Source organism: Plecotus auritus (assembly GCF_963455305.1).
Source record: "Plecotus auritus genome assembly, chromosome: 5".
In the NCBI taxonomy this organism is placed as follows: domain Eukaryota; kingdom Metazoa; phylum Chordata; class Mammalia; order Chiroptera; family Vespertilionidae; genus Plecotus; species Plecotus auritus.
Window position 1 is genome coordinate 111,511,865 of NC_137776.1, and position 18,264 is coordinate 111,530,128.

General features: G+C 43.0%; 1 protein-coding gene and 1 pseudogene across 5 annotated transcripts in view; one reads left to right on the forward strand and one right to left on the reverse strand.

Moving 5' to 3' along the window:
- Positions 1-869: 869 nt before the first annotated feature.
- On the forward strand, positions 870-3,923 carry LOC308248297 (procathepsin L-like; annotated as a pseudogene). Its single transcript has 6 exons — positions 870-995; positions 1,316-1,429; positions 1,528-1,650; positions 3,125-3,247; positions 3,347-3,476; positions 3,654-3,923. The product of its transcript is annotated as a procathepsin L-like (transcript).
- An 11,572-nt stretch (positions 3,924-15,495) lies between these two features.
- Positions 15,496-18,264, reverse strand: part of ACO1 (aconitase 1) — a 72,494-nt gene continuing 69,725 nt past the window's right edge. For all 4 annotated transcript variants that reach the window (XM_080668767.1, XM_080668770.1, XM_080668768.1 and 1 more), the window contains one exon: positions 15,496-18,133. In XM_080668767.1, coding sequence (XP_080524893.1) covers positions 18,020-18,133 — 114 coding nt within the window. In that variant the 3' untranslated portion in view covers positions 15,496-18,019. The remainder of the gene's footprint in view (positions 18,134-18,264) is intronic.

Consider the following 18,264-nt stretch of genomic DNA (forward strand, 5'->3'; position numbering starts at 1 on the left):
TTGCTGGGCAGGACACAGCAGCCTGAGCTCAGCCCATCCGCTGCTGGGCCCGCTGCTGCCTGACTGTTTCAGCATCTGTGGAAGAGGCAGGAGTGTGGGTGGGCAGGGAGCAGGGCTGTGTTCCCCCAGGTCCTGCCTGCTTTCCTGCCCCTTGTCCCTGGCCAGTGATCTGAGCCTCAGAAGAGCCGGGCCCTGTCAGGAGGCAGGAACTGGTGTGTGTGGGGTGGGTGTCTCTGGGCTCCATCATGCCAGGTGAGCACTTCCCTGGTTGGGGGAGGAGTGGGAGGATGGGTGGCCTGGGCCAGGTGGGGCAGCTGAGCCCTGGCTGTCCTCCTGCCCACCTTCCCCTGGCAGGGCCTTTAGGAGAGATTCCAATTCAAGGAGAGGCAGTTGGAAGGCACATCTCATCCTGCCAGGGAGGAAGTGGGAAGTGGCCACCTAACTCCTGGGACCTCTGTCCCTACCTGGGGTCAGGAGTCCTCGTTAGGGAGGCTCTCCTGGGTCAGCTCGGCACTGTTGCTAAATCCCTGGACCAGCCTTTACTTGATTCCTCTTTGGAGCCTCAAGATCCTGACCCATAAGCCACCCTCACAATCTTCTCCCAACCTAAATGATCTTTGCACATCATGTTTCAAACCTAGAGTCCTTCTCCGCTGCTTTTCCTTCAGTGACTGAATCACATACCTCCATCTGGACTGATTTTCTCCACACAAATCCTCATCCTTCCTCCATAGGCCTTGGCTAAGTTCTTGGGAGAGTGAATTCAATTTTTTTGTCTCACCTACTTTCTTCAGAAGAAAGTATGATGGTATTTTAGAAGGATCGCTCTCATCAGACTCATTAATTTTTTCTCCCTAGGTTTTTGAACCATGAATGCTTCAATCTTCCTGGTACTTCTTTGCTTGGGAATAGCCTCCGCTGCTCCAACAGTTGATCACAGTTTGCATGCAGAAGCAAATGAATTGATCGCAATACCCGGAGCTATACTTGGCGCGGTAGGTACCATGTGAAACTGTCCATAGGGACCCTGAAGGGAAGGGTCCATGCTGTTGGGGGTTTACAGCAGAGAGTAGCTTCTTCAGACAAGCTCTCCCGAAGGCCATAACTTCATGTCCCTCACCTTGTCCTCCCCCCGCCCCCCTTTACTGACACAATAGGGCATGCATCCCTGTTGTGTGGGTGCCTGAGAACAGCTCCCAGACATATTAAACCCTTCCCTGGTCCTGGTGTCTCATCCTCTCTGTCTGCAAATTCCCTTGGGGAAGGTGAGTTAGTTTGAAATAGAAATAAACATATTATATGTTTTTGCTTTTAGCTTAAAGGTATAGTCACAGGTGTACTCCAGTCGGTCATTGGCAGCGTGGTTAAAACATTGGTTGAGGGAAAAGCACTGAGCTTGGAGACAGTAGTAAATGCCCCTGCTAATGAGGTGAGTGTGACATGGATGGCTGGACTCTTGTGTCCTCTCCTAGTTTATTAGCAAAATCATCTCTTGCTTCTCAACACTCTTGCTCCTTTTCCTTGAAGATCGCTGCAGAATTCCAGGCAGGAGATGTACTGATCCCAAAGCCAGAGGCACAGAAAGTGGGAAGAGCCGCTGTGGAGACCCCCTTGTCTGTGGGTTTGGGAGAGGACGGCTATGGAACTCCTGTGATGAGGAAATAGCTGTTTGGACCTCCTGCTTGGGAATTTACAGCGTGGCCACCCTGCTCACACCCAGGATGTGAGATAAGGAGCCTCCAAAACTTGATGGAAGTTAAGATGCACCATGGATCCAGGGGAAGACAATGCACAAGAGACTGTATATCAAGGTCGATAACACCGGAAACTGTCCAGAGGGACCCCACAGATGCCCATGCTGTTGGCAGTTTATTGCACAAAGTAGCTTCTTGGGGCCAGCTCTCCCCAAGACAGTATTTTTATGTTATGTCTATGTCCCCACAATAAAAAAAAATTTTAAAAATGTATCTCATTGTGGTTCTAAAAAGTTTGTCAATTTAATTGTAAGTAGAAAGTAGTTACTAGACTTCATGAACTGTGACTCCATTTTTATAAAAAAATTAAAATATGCATAGAAAAATCTGATGTGGGAAGGGATGTGAGATAAAAAGATTTTTTTTCTAAATGTATTTTCTATAATAAGTACACACTTTTAGGTAATAAATGTACAATTCTTCTGGTTTGTGTTTCCTAAATTCTTAATTACATACACTAATATTTAATACAGACATATATTTTCCTCCATTTAAAACTTTTTTGCAAAATATCCTTTAAATGCTGACATGAAATGTAAATCAAAATAAAAAAAAATCACTGAATAGAAGTCCAAAGTAAGTTTCTTGAGTAAAATCTCAAGAACAGCCGGTTGGACAATGAGGAAGACATAATGGTTCATGATGCACAGAGTGGCAAGGTAAAAGCCGTTTTTGCTTCCCCCCTCTCCTCCATTACTAAGCCACGTTTGTCTGTAAATGAGTCCTTCCTGGGGACCTGGAGAAAGGCCTGGGAGGGAGGAGATTCCCTGCTGGGGGACAGGACAGGAGCACTAGGAGTGCCCGCCTTCCCTGGAGCCCTCCCAGTCTGTCCCAGTCATCCCAGCACCAGGGCCTGGACCTCCATGTCTGTGCTCTGTGCATGGCCATCCCACTCCCCATTCTTCCCAAACCCAGCTGCACCCTTCCTGAGACAGTGAGCACATGTGCCTGTGAACCCCGCCTTCCCCCACCCACCCCTCCTTTGCCGCAGAATAAACAGGAACCACTAGCCTAGATTGTACTGTTCTCAGCCCTCCTGGGATTTTAACCAAGCATAGGACTAAATCACACTAGGGGTTAATCCACTGAGGTGGGTGGAGAGATTCCTGTAAGGGATTTGCCTTCCCCCCAGGTTCACTGAGGTAGATATGACCTGCGCTGGGACAAGTTAGGGTCAACTAACTGAGCCTTGACACTCACCTGGAGGCCCCACAGAGGTCCATGCTGTTGGGAGTTTATGGCACAGAGTAGCTTCCTGAGGCCGGCTCTGACCAAGGCCTTCACTTCATGACATGCTGTCCTGACTCAATAGGACGTGCATCCCTGTCTTCAATGGAAATAAAGGCCATGGCTAATTCCTTTGCCTCTAGAATGAAGAAAGGTGTAGAAGAGCAGAGTGGGAGAAGAGCATGAAAATGACTGAACTGCACAATCAGGAACACAGCCGAGGGAGATGCCGCTTCGCCATGGCAATGAATGCCTTTGCTGACATGGTGAGTGTGGCATCGGAGGCTTCCCTTTTTTTGTTCTCCTCCTAGTATGTTAGCAAAAATTATCTTGCTTTGCCACACTCTATTTCCTTTTCCTTAAAGACCAACAGAAAATTCAGGAGGATGGCAAATGACTTTCAAAACCAGGGCCCTGGAAGGGGAAAGTGTTCAAGGACCCCACTTGACTGTGGGTTGGAGAGAGAAAGGCTGTGTGACTCCTGTGAAGAATCAGGTGTGCTGGTGTCCAGCGGTCTCTCCAAGAGTAAAGCCCAAAATGAATTCGTGGCCTTTTTATGTAGAATATATATCAATGTGCAGTTCTTTATTTTAAAAAGTTTTCAAATACAGGGGCTATTGTCAGTCTTGCTATTTGTTTTGTAGACTGAGAGCTTTTGAATTTTATTTTCAGCGTCTGTGTGGTTCTTGTTGAACTTTTAGTGCAACTGGTGCCCTTGAAGGACAGATGTTCCGGAAAACTGGCCAACTTGCCTCGCTGAGTGAGCGGAACCTGGGGGACTGCTCTCGCGCTCAGGGCAATGAGGGCTGCAGGGGTGGCCTAATGGATAATGCCTTCCAGTATGTCAAGGACAACAAAGGCCTGGACACAGAGGAATCCTATCCATATCTCACAAAGATAAAAGGTGCTTGTTATCCTGTTATTATTCCAGCTCTACTTTAGAAATTCAACACTTTAGGGAACAATCTATTTCTGCAAACTCTATTAGCTTTGCACAGTTCTCTGTTGATATGGTTAAGATAGTTTTTCTACTACCAAGTTACATGGAGATGTACTTACCATTCTATATATTGTACAAATTTCTCCATGTATCTTATGAGCAGATACATGTAGTGCCTTACTGAGTAGACACACCAGCTTGTTTTTTTAATTTCAAAACAACTAATTGCATGTCTCCTCCTGAGATGTTTTATATCAAACTTTTTTAATTTAAATTTTTTATTGTTTAAAGTATTACATATGTCTCCTTTTCCCCCCATTGACCTCTCCCCAGCCGCTCCCAACCCCAGCACATGCCCTCACCCCCTTACTGTCTGTGTCCATTGGTTTTGCTTATACTCATGAATACAAATCCATTGGTCTCTTATCCCTCCCCGCCCCTAACTTTCCCTCTGAGGTTTGATGGTTTGTTCAATGCTTCTATGTCTCTGGACCTATTTTTGTTCATCAGTTTGTATTCATTATATTCCACATATGAGTGAGATCATGTGATATTTATCTTTCTTTGACTGGCTTATTTTGCTTAGCACAATGCTCTCCAGGTCCATCCATGCTGTTGCAAATGGTAAGAATTCCTTCTTTTTCATAACAGCATAGTATTCCATTGTGTAGATGTACCATAGTTTTCTAATCCACTCATCTGCTGATGGGCACGTAGGCTGTTTCCAAATCTTAGCTATTGTAAATTGTGCTGCTATGAACATAGGGGTGCATATATCCTTTCTGACTGGTGTTTCTGATTTCTTGGGATATATTCATGGAAGTGGGATTACTGGGTCAAATGGGAGTTCCACTTTTAATTGTTTGAGGAAATTTCATACTCTTTTCCACTTTATAACAAACTTGACTTGAAAACTATTAAGCTGCAAACTGTCTTGACCTCCTGCTACCGGGATCTTTGCATCTGTATTCATCAGAGATGAATGTGTTATGTTTGCCAGGTTTTGGTATCAGGGTTATATTGGCCTCATAGACTATGTTAGAAAGTATTGCCTCCTTTTCAATTGTTTGGAAGAGTTTGAGAAGGATAAGTTTTCAATCTTCTTTGAACGTTCGGTAGAACTCACTGGACTTTTGTTTTTTGGGAGGATTTTCATGGTTGTTTCAATCTCCTCACTGCTGACCCGACTATTTAGATTTTCCATTTCTTCATGATTTAGTCTAGAAAGGTTATATACTGGTATTTCTAGGAACTTATCCATTTCTTCTAGTTTATTTAATTTGGTGGCATGTAGTCTTTTATAATATTCTAGTATGATCCTTGCTATCTCTGTGACGTCTGTGGTGTCTTCTCTCTCATTTCTGATTTTGTTCATATGGGTCTTTTCCTTTTCTCAGTGAGTCTATCCAGGGGTTTGTCAATTTTATTAATCTTTTCAAAGGACCAGCTCTTTGTTTTATTGATTTTTTGTGTAGTTTTTTTGTTCTCTATTTCATTTAATTCTGCTATAATTTTTATTATTTCCTTTCTTCTGCTGACTTTGGGTTGCTTATGTTCTTCTTTTCCCTAGTACTTTAAGATGTGATGTTAGGTTTTCTACTTGGGATTTCTCTTGTTTCTTGAGATTGGCCTGTAATGATATAAACTTCCCTTTCAAAGCATCCAAGAGGGTTTGTTATATTGTATTGTCATTCTCATTTGATATCTTTTGATCTCACTTTTTATTTCTTTTTTGACCCAGTCATTTTTTAGTAGTATATTGTTTAATCTCCAGGTATTTGTGGGTTTCTTTACTTCCTTTTTGCAGTTGATTTGTAATATCAAGGCATCATAGTCAGAGAATATGCTTGGTATTATTTCAATTTTCTTGAATTTGTTGATGCTAATTTTGTGACCCGACATATGGTCTATTTGAGAGTGATCCATGTGCACTGGAGAAGAATGTATAATCTGGTGTTCTGGGATGAAAGGCTCTGTAAATGTCAATTATGTCCATTTGGTCTAATGTTTCATTTAAGGCCCATATGTCTATATTGATTTTCTGTTTGGTTGATCTGTCTAAAGCTGTCAATGGAGTATTAAGATCTCCAACTATGATTGTGTTTTTATCTGTTTCTTCCTTTAGTTCTGTGAGTAGTTTTATATATTTTGGTGCTCCCTGGTTGGGTGCATATATATTAAGAAGCATTATGTTTTATTTTTAAAAAAATCTTTATTGTTGAAAGTATTACATAGGCCCTTCTTCCCCCCCCCATAAATCTCTTTTAGCCCACTCCCATCTCCCCCCGCTCCCCGCAAGGCCCTCACCACCCCATTGTCTGTGTCCCCAGGTTATGCATATATGCCCATAAATTCATTGGCTGATCTCTTCCCACCTACTCTCCTCTGCCTTCCCTCTGAGGTTCAACAGTCTGTTCATGCTTCTATGACTCTGGGTCTACTTTTGATCATCAGTTTGTTTGGTTCATTAGATTCCACATATGAGTGAGATCATGTGATACTTATCTTTCTCTGACTGGCTTATTTTGCTCAGCATAATACTCTCCAGGTCCATCCTTTTTGTTGCAAATGATACGAGTTCTTTCTTTTTTATTGCTGTGTAGTATTCCATTGTGTAACTGCATCATAGTTTTTTTTAACCACTCATCTGTGATGGGCACTTGGGCTGTTTCCAAGTCTCAGCTATTGTGCTGCTATGAACCTAGGGGTGCATATATCCTTGGTGTTTTAGGCTTCTTAGGATAGATTCCTGGAAGTGGGATGACTGGGTCAAATGGAAGTTCCATTTTTAATTTTTTGAGGAAACTCCATACTTTCTTCCACAGTGGCTGTACCAGTCTGCATTCCCAACAGCGGTATACTAGGGTTCCCTTTTTTCCACAACCTTGCCAACACTTGTCCTTGGTTGATTTGTTGATGACAGTCATTCTGACAGGTGTGAGGTAATATCTCATTGTCATTTTGATTTGCATCTCTTGTATGATTAGTGACTTGGAGCATTTTTTCATATGTCTCTTGGCTTCCTGTATGTCCTCTTTGGAGAAGTGTCTGTTTAGGTACTTTGCCCATCTTTTAATTCGATTGTCTTTCTTTTGTTAAGTTGTATGAGTTCCCTATTGGAGATTAACCCCTTATCAGACATATCATTGGCAAATAAGTTGTTCCATGTAGTGGGCTCTCTTGTTAGTTTATTGATGGTTTCTTTTGCTGTGCAGAAGCTTTTTATTTTGATGTAGTCTCATTTGTTTATTTTCCCTTAGTTTCCATTGTCCTAGGAGATGTATCAGTAAATATATTGCTATGAGAGATGTCTGAGATTTTGGTGCCTATTGTTTCTTCTAGGACTTTTATGGTTTCATGCCTTACATTTAGGTCTGTTATCCATTTTGCATTTATTCTTGTGTCTGGTATAAGTTGGTGGTCTAGTTTCATTATTTTGTATGTACCTGTCCAATTTTCCCAACAGCATTTATTGAAGAGACTGTTTCTGCTCTGATATATGCTTTTGCCTCCTTTGTCAAATATTAATTGAGCACAGTGGCTTGGGTTGATTTCTGGGGCCTCTGTTCTGTTCCACTGATCTATATGCCTGTTCTTGTGCCAGTACCAGGCTGTTTTGAATACAGTGACCAGGACTTCCAGAACTATGTTAAACAAGAGTAGTGAAAGTGGGCATTCCTGTCTTGTTCCCATTCTTAGGGGAAACTGTTTTAGTTTTTGCCCATTGAGTATGATGTTGGCTGTAGCTTTGTCATATAATGGCTTTCATTATGTTGAAGTATGTCCCCTCTATTCCCACTTTGCTGAAGGTGTTGGATTTTACTGTAGGCTTTTTCTGCATTTTATATGACCATTGATAGATATTCCTCCCGATTAAAAACACAGCACACGTGGGTGTCGGACCAGCCTGTTCCACACCTCTGCCCCTTCTACCAGTCTCATTGTGCTTTCTTTGTTACTTCTCTTCAGCCAGCTTTCAGGCAGTTCTGAATGATGGTTGTTCTGTATTTTATTTGGAATTGTGATGTGGTTGTGGGAGGCAGCGAGTATGGAGCATCAAGTGCGGTCACAGGATGACTTCAGGGGTTTCGGAGCTGAATCCCTTCTGCCAGTTTGAAACATCTGGAATTGATGTGCCCCCACTGTGTCCCAGTCATCACCTGGTGAAAGTGACATTTCCAACCTCATGTAGAAGCTGGTGCTTTAGGGAGAGGGAGGCCTGGGAACACCAGCAGGAGGAGGAATCTGACAGGAACCCAGGGGAGCCAGGCAATGAGACAGGATAAAGGTGGTGTCTGAGCAGAGACTTGTGGTCAGCATCCCTGAGAAAAGAGAAACCACCTTTAGGGGAAGTGGGGAGAGAGTGAGCTGAGGTGTGGGAGATGAGGCCGGGTCCACAGGTGGGTTTTATAGATCCAGGGGCCACTGGGAGTGTGGTGAAAAGACTGTTCTGGTATCTGTTTCTGTAAAAATCTACCCCAAACATCGCAGCTTAACAGTAACCATCTTTCCCATTTCCCGTCTGGCTTAGCTGGGGGTTACCACTGGAAGTCTTTCCTGCGCGTCTGAATTGTCTGTAGGTCTGGCGGGGCTCACAGCCAAGCGGACTCACGTGACTGTCCTGGATGCTGCTGACCAGAGCACGCGCACCGGCCGCTGCATGGCGTGGGCTCCACAGCACAGAGACTGCCTCTGAGAGGGCTGTCCCTGGAGGCAGGTGCCAGGACGCCCAGGGAGGACCTGCCAGGCTACTTAGGACCTTGTCTAGTCCCCAGTGTGGTCTCTGCTGCTGTATTGTATTAGAGGATGTCACAGAGAGAGCCTGCGTTCCAGGGAGGGGGCTGGGCGAGGTCACTAGCAGAAGAGCATGTGACATGGAAGCTATCTTTGGAAAATGCAATCTGCCACAATCAGTCTCTGAAAATCCTCCAGAAATGACTCTTTTGTGACTGTCACCTTGCGTCCCATGGCAGGCTAGCTCAGGGTCTGTCCACGGCACCTGGAAGTTCATCCGAGACTCGAAGGCAATGCCGAGGTGCTGACATGGGTGAAGGAGTGAAGGCCTCTCTGGTGTCTAAACAATCAAGCGGATATTAGAAGCTTCTGTAACTTTCAGAGATTTATATTTATTTCCACTTTTGAAAAGTTCCAAGCTCCACTTATTTTAAAACAAGCCAACAGACATCAAATAAATAAAGCTGAAAACAAATTTTGATTAGTACAAAAGACTGACCTGTAGCATAAACTACCAGTACTTCTCATATTCCATATCTTCATAACTTCTATCAGATTTAAATTAAGAGGCAGGTGATTCAGAACATTATGAAGAGTAACTCAGGTATGTGGGTGTGTAGCTATAATCTCGGGTATTTTATCGGAGAGGACAAGGACTCAGAATAGGAAACTTTTCAAAGCAGCATTTGTATTTCTATCATTGTCAATGAGAAAGAGGCAATTGAAGCTCTTTGTGTTCCAAGGTCATGTGATGGAATAAAGCATTAATGGTAATTAGGCCCATTTGTGTGTTTTTCTATAGAAATTAAAACTGGTTGTGTTTTCTTAATCCATTTCCCTTCAGACTGAAGTGAGAGTCTACAAAGCAAAGCAAACACTTCTTTGTATTTCAAAGAGTAAATAATTGTGATATAATACAGGGTGGGGCAAAGTAGATTTACAGTTGTAAGTATGCAAACCATAGAGTTTATTCTTGTATTATTATGTATTGATTTTGCATATGAACAACTGTAAACCTACTTTTACCCCACCCTGTATATATACTCCAAGTAAAGTTGCTTCACTTTAAACATTGAACTTCACAAATGTTCAAGATTATGTTTTTGTAAATGGATTTAAAAGTAAAAACATTACATCTTCCCCTCCCCAATTATATTAAAAAATTGTATAGTTTATATACCTGAAGTTATTTTTTCTCATTATTCTTTCAACAAGTATATTGAGCACCTTCCATGCAGCATCACTGTGCTGGGTTTCAGGCCACATGAAGGAGGCAAATCACCACAGTCCCCCTTGTGGAGTTCACATTCTAACGGCAGACGTAGCAAATCAAAGCCTGGCACCGCCCCCCCCCTCCCCCCTTACCCCACTGCATTGGTGATGGGGCTCTGCAGGGGGAGCAGAGAGGACAATCAGGGCCAAAGGCAGGGACTTGGCGCCCTCTGGAGGTCAGGGAAGGCCCTGAGCAAGAGCCATCTGAGCAAATTTCAAAATTTCATACTTGTCCTATCTGGGAGGGTAAATGAAACAGAAGGTAGTTTCTCTTTGCTGCATTATTTCCATTTCAATGAACTTTCATTATCTCCACAAGGTAACCAATTCAGAAGTATATCATTGAATGGTTAACGAATTGGTGAATAAGGAGGAAGACTGTCCTTAGCCAATGGGTAGTACTGGTTCCAGAACTAGGATCACTTTGGCAGAAACAGTATGAGTTCAGAATTTTAGCGATGTTAAATCTGTGATGTCTGTAAGACACCTTATGGTGTCTGGTCTTCTCTCACACTTATTTTGCTTTTGTCTTTACTTTACTTTCACAGCTGGACTTAGGACTTACCTAACAGCCTTCTAGCTCCATTCTTTTTTCCTTCCAACCTCTGTTACCTGAGTAATCTTCCTGAAATGTCAGTATTATCATGTCAATATCCTGCTTGAATCCCTTTGCCTTACAGGGATTCATGCCTCCTACCTGACATCTGAATCCTACCTGAACTCTTTTTCCAGTTTTACCTTCCACTCCTTCCCTACTTGGACCCTTTGGTTTAGCTGTTTCTTGAACATGTTCATTCATTCAGTGCTAGGCAGTGTGCTGGGTGATGGGAACACAGCATGGATCCTGGACCACAGCCCCTGCCCTCTTGGCGTTTCCAGCCCAAATTAGGTAAGTAACAATACATATATACACATGTACATACATGTTGTTTATGTGCTTGTGTGTACACACAGGGATTTATTACAAGAATTGGCATCACAATTCGATTGGCAAAGCAAGTCTGAGTTCTGTAGGGCAGGTGGTCAGAAGCAGGCTGGAATCCCACAGGTATGAGCTCTTTGGAGTCTCTGAGGTAAGGGATAGCCTAAGCCCTCTTTTATTACATCTGCAAATTCCCATCACAGAAGCACCTAAAAAAATCTCAAAACCCCAATCAAGAAGAATATATGCACCTTTGTAAAAGAGTAGGAGGGTTAAGTGTATGGTGACAGAAGGAAATTTGACTTTGGGTGGTGAACACACAATGCAATATACAGGTGATGTATCAAATAATTGTACAATTGAAACTTACATCATTTTATTAACCAATGTAACCCCAATATATTTAATAAAAAATTTTGTTTGAGAATGTTACTCTCCTGCTCAAATTCTCAACCAATAGATTAAGATGAACTGGAAATAGAAAGGTTTGTTTCTATTTTATTGTTATTCTTTAAACTGTAGATACTTTCGTGTGTGTTACACATTTTACAATTTAAAAAACAGTCCACGCAGACAATCCTGAAATCTAGCGAGAATGGTCAAAGATGAAAGGTCGCCTCTGTCCCAGCCAGGAGGCCACTCCTCTCTGACATTCTCATGCCTCAGCGACCAGCTATGGCAGGTCCTCACTCTGTTCCCACTTCTGCCAGTCTTCAGTGATCACCCTTGCACTTTCTCTTTTTGCAAAATTTAAATTTCAGGAATCTAAAAACATGTACATTTTGAAAATTTGGTTTACCAAATGAAGTCCAACACCAGGTTATTGTGCTTGGAATTTAAAGTTTTCTGCAGTCTGACTCCAACATGAATCCAATTTGATTTTCAAGCTTTGTTATTCCTCCATAAATAAGCATTCAGAAAATATTTTCTTATTTGTTTGTTCACTATTGATCCGTCCATCCATCCATCCATCCATCCATCCATCCATCCCTCCACACTTGTTCAGAACTTACTCTGTGGCAGTCATTGTGCAGCCTTCTCCCAACCTCCAAAGGCTGGCTAAGGATCCCTCTTCCACATCCCCACAGCATCCAGTTCTGCCTCCATCTCATGCCACCTAAGGCTGGTGTGATATCATGGATACAAAGTACATATCACAGTGCCATATCTCATTGCTCATCGCATTGAATTAGAGCTTCCTGTGTATATCCTTCTTCCACAAACTCTGAGCTCCTTGTAGATGAAACTGCACCTTTTAACCACCCTTATCTGATAAACCATAATTGCTGAATTAATGTTTGATGAACACATGAATGAATACGTTCAGAAATTAATGAAGTATGGTGCCTGTCTTGGGCAAGCTCATTGTGCGGTAGAAAACACTGATGAAAGGAAATTATTCTGGCCTTCACAAAATATATCTCAAGATTTGGATTCTGAATGCACTTGGAAAAAAATTGGAACTTTTATAAATTCTGTTCACTGACGTGTAGACCACTGAACTTTTTTCCCCCTTCAATGTGTCACAGCTGAGAACTGCACACTGTTAGGGTCCTAGACTTAAATGCAAAGCCCGGTTCTGTCACCAGCTAGCCTGTCAGTTTACCATGCCTCCACAACTTCAAGCTCGTTATCCATAAAGTGGAATTATAGCACTTGCCACATTGACCTAGACAGGCTTTGTGAAGTTCCAGTGAGTAAGTAGATATGAAAATGTGTTGTCAGTTATAAATCCTATACACATGCAAGGGCATTATGATTAGTTAATATTTTTGTAAAATAAATCAATTTGTTTTGAGATAACATGATTGGAGCCACATAGCTAGTATGTGCTGTAGCTGGAATTTGAACACTGACATCTTATGGCTGAGTTCAAGCTCTTAGACTCCACCCTAGATGCATTCTCTAAAACAAGGATAGGAATAGGCTCTGCCACCTAAGGTTGGTGTGATATCATGGATACAAAGTACATACCACAGTGCCTGGTATGTAGTAAGTATCCCATAATTAATAGCTACTTTTTAAGGGTAAAATTCCCCCTGGTGAGTTGGGTAATGCCCCCTGACTCTGACCAGGAATGACTCTCTCAGAACAGAATGTGTATTAGATGCATTCAGAAGCAATGGAGATAACAGGATTCTGATCACCACTTTGGGTGTTGATGAAGGCATCAATGTTGTCCAAAGCAACGCGGTTATCCTGTATGAGGATGTGGGCAAGGTCATCACAATGATCCAAACTGTAGGTGAGAGTTTTGATGCCATTCTTCAATGGCTGCCAATTTGTCTGATTTGTGTGTCTGTCATTCTGGCCTTTCTCCTTCACCGAGACATAGCTGGGTGTGTGACCAACGGCACAGAGGGCTCTGTGTCATTGGCCCTAAAGGTGGCTTAATTGGTCCAGATTGGGTGGCTACTAACATATTTGTCCCCTAACATATACCCCATTTTAGTTCTGTGTACCTTGACCAACATTGACTGATATTTACGGAGGGGGAATTCCCACTGGATGGAGGTTTGGGTAGTCAACAGGTAAACCTTTCCCAGTTGTGCTTATGGTGCTGCTGGGCCCCTGTATTCCAGAAGGGAAACTCAAAGGAGCTCTTCTGTCCCACTTGAACTAGACAGGCTCCTAACCAGTCTCTCTTTCTTCTTCCAATTGCCATAGCAACAGCTGCTACATTACTTTTTTTGGGAAGCAGCTCTGAGAATGTCACTTCCCTGTGTAGAAACTCCAATGGTTCCCCAATTTTCTTTCTTCTTAAAAAATATTTTTTATTGATTTCAGAGAAGAAAGGAGAGAGGGAGATAGAAACATCAATGATGAGAGAGAATCATTGAATCGGCTGCCTCCTGAACACCCCACACTGAGGATTGAGCCCACAACCTGGCGTGTGCCCTGACCAAGAATCAAACCATTACCTCTTGGTTCATAGGTCAACACTCAACCACTGAGCCATGCTGGCCAAGCCCCTAATTTTCTTGATGTTAAAGAGTTTTCAAATATAGCACCCACTTATTTTTCCAACCTTATTTCCCATTCTTCCCCTTTGTTCATTATTCACTTCAACCAACCTGACTTGATAATTTTTTTCCTATTGGGGGAGTTGTTCATGTGCTGCAACTGATGATCTGTTTACCCTCTTCCGCTGCCTCCATACCACCTGCCCCGAATTCCCCCAGCTGGCAGCCGTCTCTTTTGAATGCCCACAACCCTTTGTAGCTCTCTTCCTTATAGCACTTCTCATTTCCACCTACTTCTCATTTCCACCTCACTTTCCATTTCCTAGAGACCTCTTAAGGACCTGTTTAAATCACTCCCAGTGGCATCCTGAGGTTCATGTTTGTCTTGAAAACAGCATTTCTGATAATGTGGCACCAATCATCTTGCACCGTGGAGACCCCAAGGAGGCCAGGCTGAGATGAGCTCCTACATGTTTAATGGGCAGGTGAACACCTGCATTTGAGTCCATGCTCCAGCCGCTCTGCTTCCTAAGGGAGCAGGATTCAGTGAACCAAAGTTGAATTTTAGGAACACACCAATCTCTTTGTTTACATATTCTCAGACTTATTACAGTTTTAAGTCAAAGATATCAAATATTTATTTTCTTTTTTCATTTGCTGGTTTTTTCTCCTTTTTGTTGTGTTTGTTGGGGTGACACTGGTTAACAAAATGATACAGGTTTCAGGTGCACAGTTCGACAACACATCATCTGTACACTGCATTGTGTGTTTACCACCCCGAGTCAAGTCTTCATCCATCACCATTTATTCCCCCTCTACTTTCTGATAGGCAGGGGAAGAACAAAAGGTAGCAAGGGCTTTCTTCTGACTAGTAATAATTCTGTAATTGAAAAAGAAAAAATAAACCTATACAAAGAAAAAAATGATGAATGACTCCATTTGTAGCCTTAGACATGGGATGAAGCATGTAAAGAAAAGGTTAAGTCTTTCTACCTGTACTAGAGGTCCGGTGCACGACTTTCGTTCACTTGGGGTGGGGGTGGGGACCCCTAAGGCTAGCCTGCGCCCTTTCACAGTCCGGGAGTCCTCGGGGGATGTTCAACTGATGGCTTAGTGCTAACCAGCTGTCAGCCTGGCTTCTGGCTGAGTGGCACTCCCCCTGTGGGAGTGCACTGACCACCAGGGGGCAGCTCCTGTGTTGAGCATCTGCCCCCCTGGTGGTCAGTGCGCATCATAGTGACCGGTCGTTCTGCCGTTTGGTCAATTTGCATATTACCCTTTTATTATATAGGATTACTGTCAGAATCTGACCATAAGTAACACGTGAGCATGGTTGGTACCTGTTATCATATCGCCCTGAGGGTTGCATTAGAACAGTACATTTATGCTTAAAATTTTGTCCTGCAGTAAACTTCACATTCATTCTGCTTTAAGTCTCAGTGAGATTAAAATATAATTTATTAGTGCTAATACCTGGAGTTATGTTTTCAGATTTAAAGGCAAAGTGAGCTAAAATTGCTCTTTAGTTGACAGTTCATCTTGTGGACAACACCCTTAGTCTTTCTCTCAGATCTCTAACATCTGGAGTCCTCTGCGAAAAGCTCCCATTGTGCTGTGCAGGTGTTGGGATGGGTAACAACGTAGAGTTTGGAGTGGCCACCTGTTCAGTTCAGCCTCTTGATAGTGACCATCATTTTATTGTAATTTCCTTTGTAACACAGAAGTGTGGAACCAGATTGGGGAAAGTCAAGACACACAGCTGCAGGCACACATGCATACACACCACACTTTCTCCAGAGCCTTTGCAGAGATGGCACCTCAGAGTCTCTGGAAGCACTGAGCACTGCAGAGCTGCGGGAGAGCTTTAACATTAGAATCAGTGGTTCCAATACCAGTTCTGCCACATTTAAGATGTGTGACCTCAGAGAGTTACTCTGTCTTTTAAATGATCAGTCTCCCCATTTGCAAAGTTGGGGAAATAATGGTATTTAACTTGCAGGGAAGTTTGGGGGATAAAATGAGATGTATAAAACAAGTGCTCAGAAAATGAGAGTTGTTATTGGACAGAGGTGTGAGGAATATTTTAACTCAAAAAGATGAACCTTACAATTCAGCAGACCAACAAATTACTTTAGGACAGAATTACATTACATCAGTGTTGACTCATTTTAAGAAACATTACTTCCTCAAGTTTGGAGACCAAGGTATTTCAAAACACCTATTCCACATTTTCAGTGAGAAAAAAATTTTTAGCACTTCTTAATTCTCCTCCTCAATTTTACTGAGGGTAGATGTTTTTAAGTGAGCACCTTCCCATTTTTCTCTCTTGGTACTGTTTTATATTTTCCCAACTTTCTTTTGGGGCTATGGGTCAGTTTTACAATGAAATCAAACTATTTCCTTAGTTTAAAAAGAAAAGACCCTCAGGTTAATCTTCTATATATATTTTTTTTCGTAAAACCTTTTATGGGCATTCAAAAGAGACGGCTGCCAGAACTGTGCACCTGAAACCTGTATCTCCAAAGACAGTAATTACATGTAACTCTGTTACTGCTGATGGAGGGGAGGGTGGAGTGCTTGGTTTGGTTCAGATGATGACAGGACTTTAGAGTTTTCTCTGGTTTTCAGAAAGCTGAAGTCTCTAATCAGCCCAATTTGTTTGACCAGGAAGCATATTAGGGGGAATACTGCTAAGTTACTAGACCTTTCTAAGTCTGCTCCTTTAGCTGTAATAGGCCCTTTTAGCTCCAATTTGGGTGATTTTTCTGCTGAAAATGGCCCTTTTAGACTGTGTTTACCCTGTTATAGATTGAATGTTTGTGTACCTCCAAATTTCATATGTTGAAGCCCTTACCCCACAGTGTGCCTCTGTGGAGATTGGAGCTCTAAGGAAGTAATTAAGGTTTAATGACATTGTAAGGTTGGGGCCCTAATCTGATAAGATTAGTGCCCTTATAAGAAGAGACACCAGAGAGCTAGTTCTTTCTTTCTCTGTGACTGCCCTAAGGAAAGGCCATGGGAGCACACAGCAGAAGGTGGCTGTCTTCGAGCCAGGAAAGAGCACTTACCAGAAAAATGAAATGGCTGGAACATTGACCTTGGGCTTCTAGCCTCCAGAACTAGAAGGAAATAAGTTTCTGATGTTTGAGCCACTTAAGTCTATATTTTATTATTGCTGCTGGCACAGAATAAGAGACACGTGCCCTGAAACAACTTCAGAAATGAAAATGAGCAGATAAACTAGAGGACACAAAAATCAAAGTTATGACCTGCTCACTACACTGCCTGCTACCTGCTTGTCTGCTCCCAAACAGGGCAGAGAACATGCTGGCTCCTCAGACCCTCCATGTTACCTGCAGATCACTGCCGTGGCTGTGAAAACAGGAGAACCTGAAGGTCAGCCAGGCTGTGGGAAGCTAATGTCTGAGATTCGCTCTGTTCTAAATAGCCCAAAACTTTAGCCACACACACAGCAGAATTCAATCCCAAAGTCAAAAGGTTTTCCTTGAAAATAGATTTAATTTTATTCAAATTAGAAATATCTGTTTCTCTGCCAAACCACCTCCAAAGTTATCCTCTGGACAAATGAAAAAAATTTTCCAGGTAAAAATTTTAAAGATAGTAAAAGAAAACTTCACATTTCTTTAATGGTGATCGATCAAAAGTTACATAATCAAAAAGTTTTAACCTCTAACCTGTCCACAAGGTGTCTGGACCATTCACTAGGAAGGAAAGGGGGCGGGGGAAAGTCGCAATCACCATTGTGATTTGAAGTGTGCAGAAGTTCACATCTACCCATGTCAGTTAACACTGGTGTAACAGGTGAGCCAAGGAGAACCGAGAAACAGAGGACAGGGAGTTCCTTCTGAGAACACTTATTTGTGTTCAGCTGAACACTAACAGGCCGAGAGTAAAAAAATCAACATTCTGTGATCAGTCACTTTAAAGACAAGCTCCGTTCTTTCTGGCACTACTGACATTCCACTATGCTAGCTTCCAAATTCTAGAAAAAGGTAAAAAGATTAAAAACAGAGAATGTAGGAACTGCTGCCTGTGCCTGGAGGAAGGGCACCGGAACGCAGTGCTCCGGGCTCCCTCTGCCAGGCAGCACCCCGCGCGGAGGCAGGGGACTCACTTCTGCACCCGGGGCTCGGCGGCCGGGGCTCCGCACACGCTCCCCGGAACAGGTCTCCCAGGAAACCAGGGCCTACTGGGCCATCTTGCGGATCATGTAGTTGAGGATGCCGCCGTTGTGGAAATAAGTGAGCTCCACGTCGGTGTCAAACCTCATGACCGCCTGAAAGGTCTTCCCGGTATCCAGCTGCGACAACAAAGAAGCGGAGAAGAGTCACTGGGGGAGCAGGAGAGGCAGCTCAGTCGGGAGGAGCTTGTGCCAGGCCCCGGGTCAGCCACGGGGAGTGGACCGCACACCAGCACCATTGGCAGCGCCTG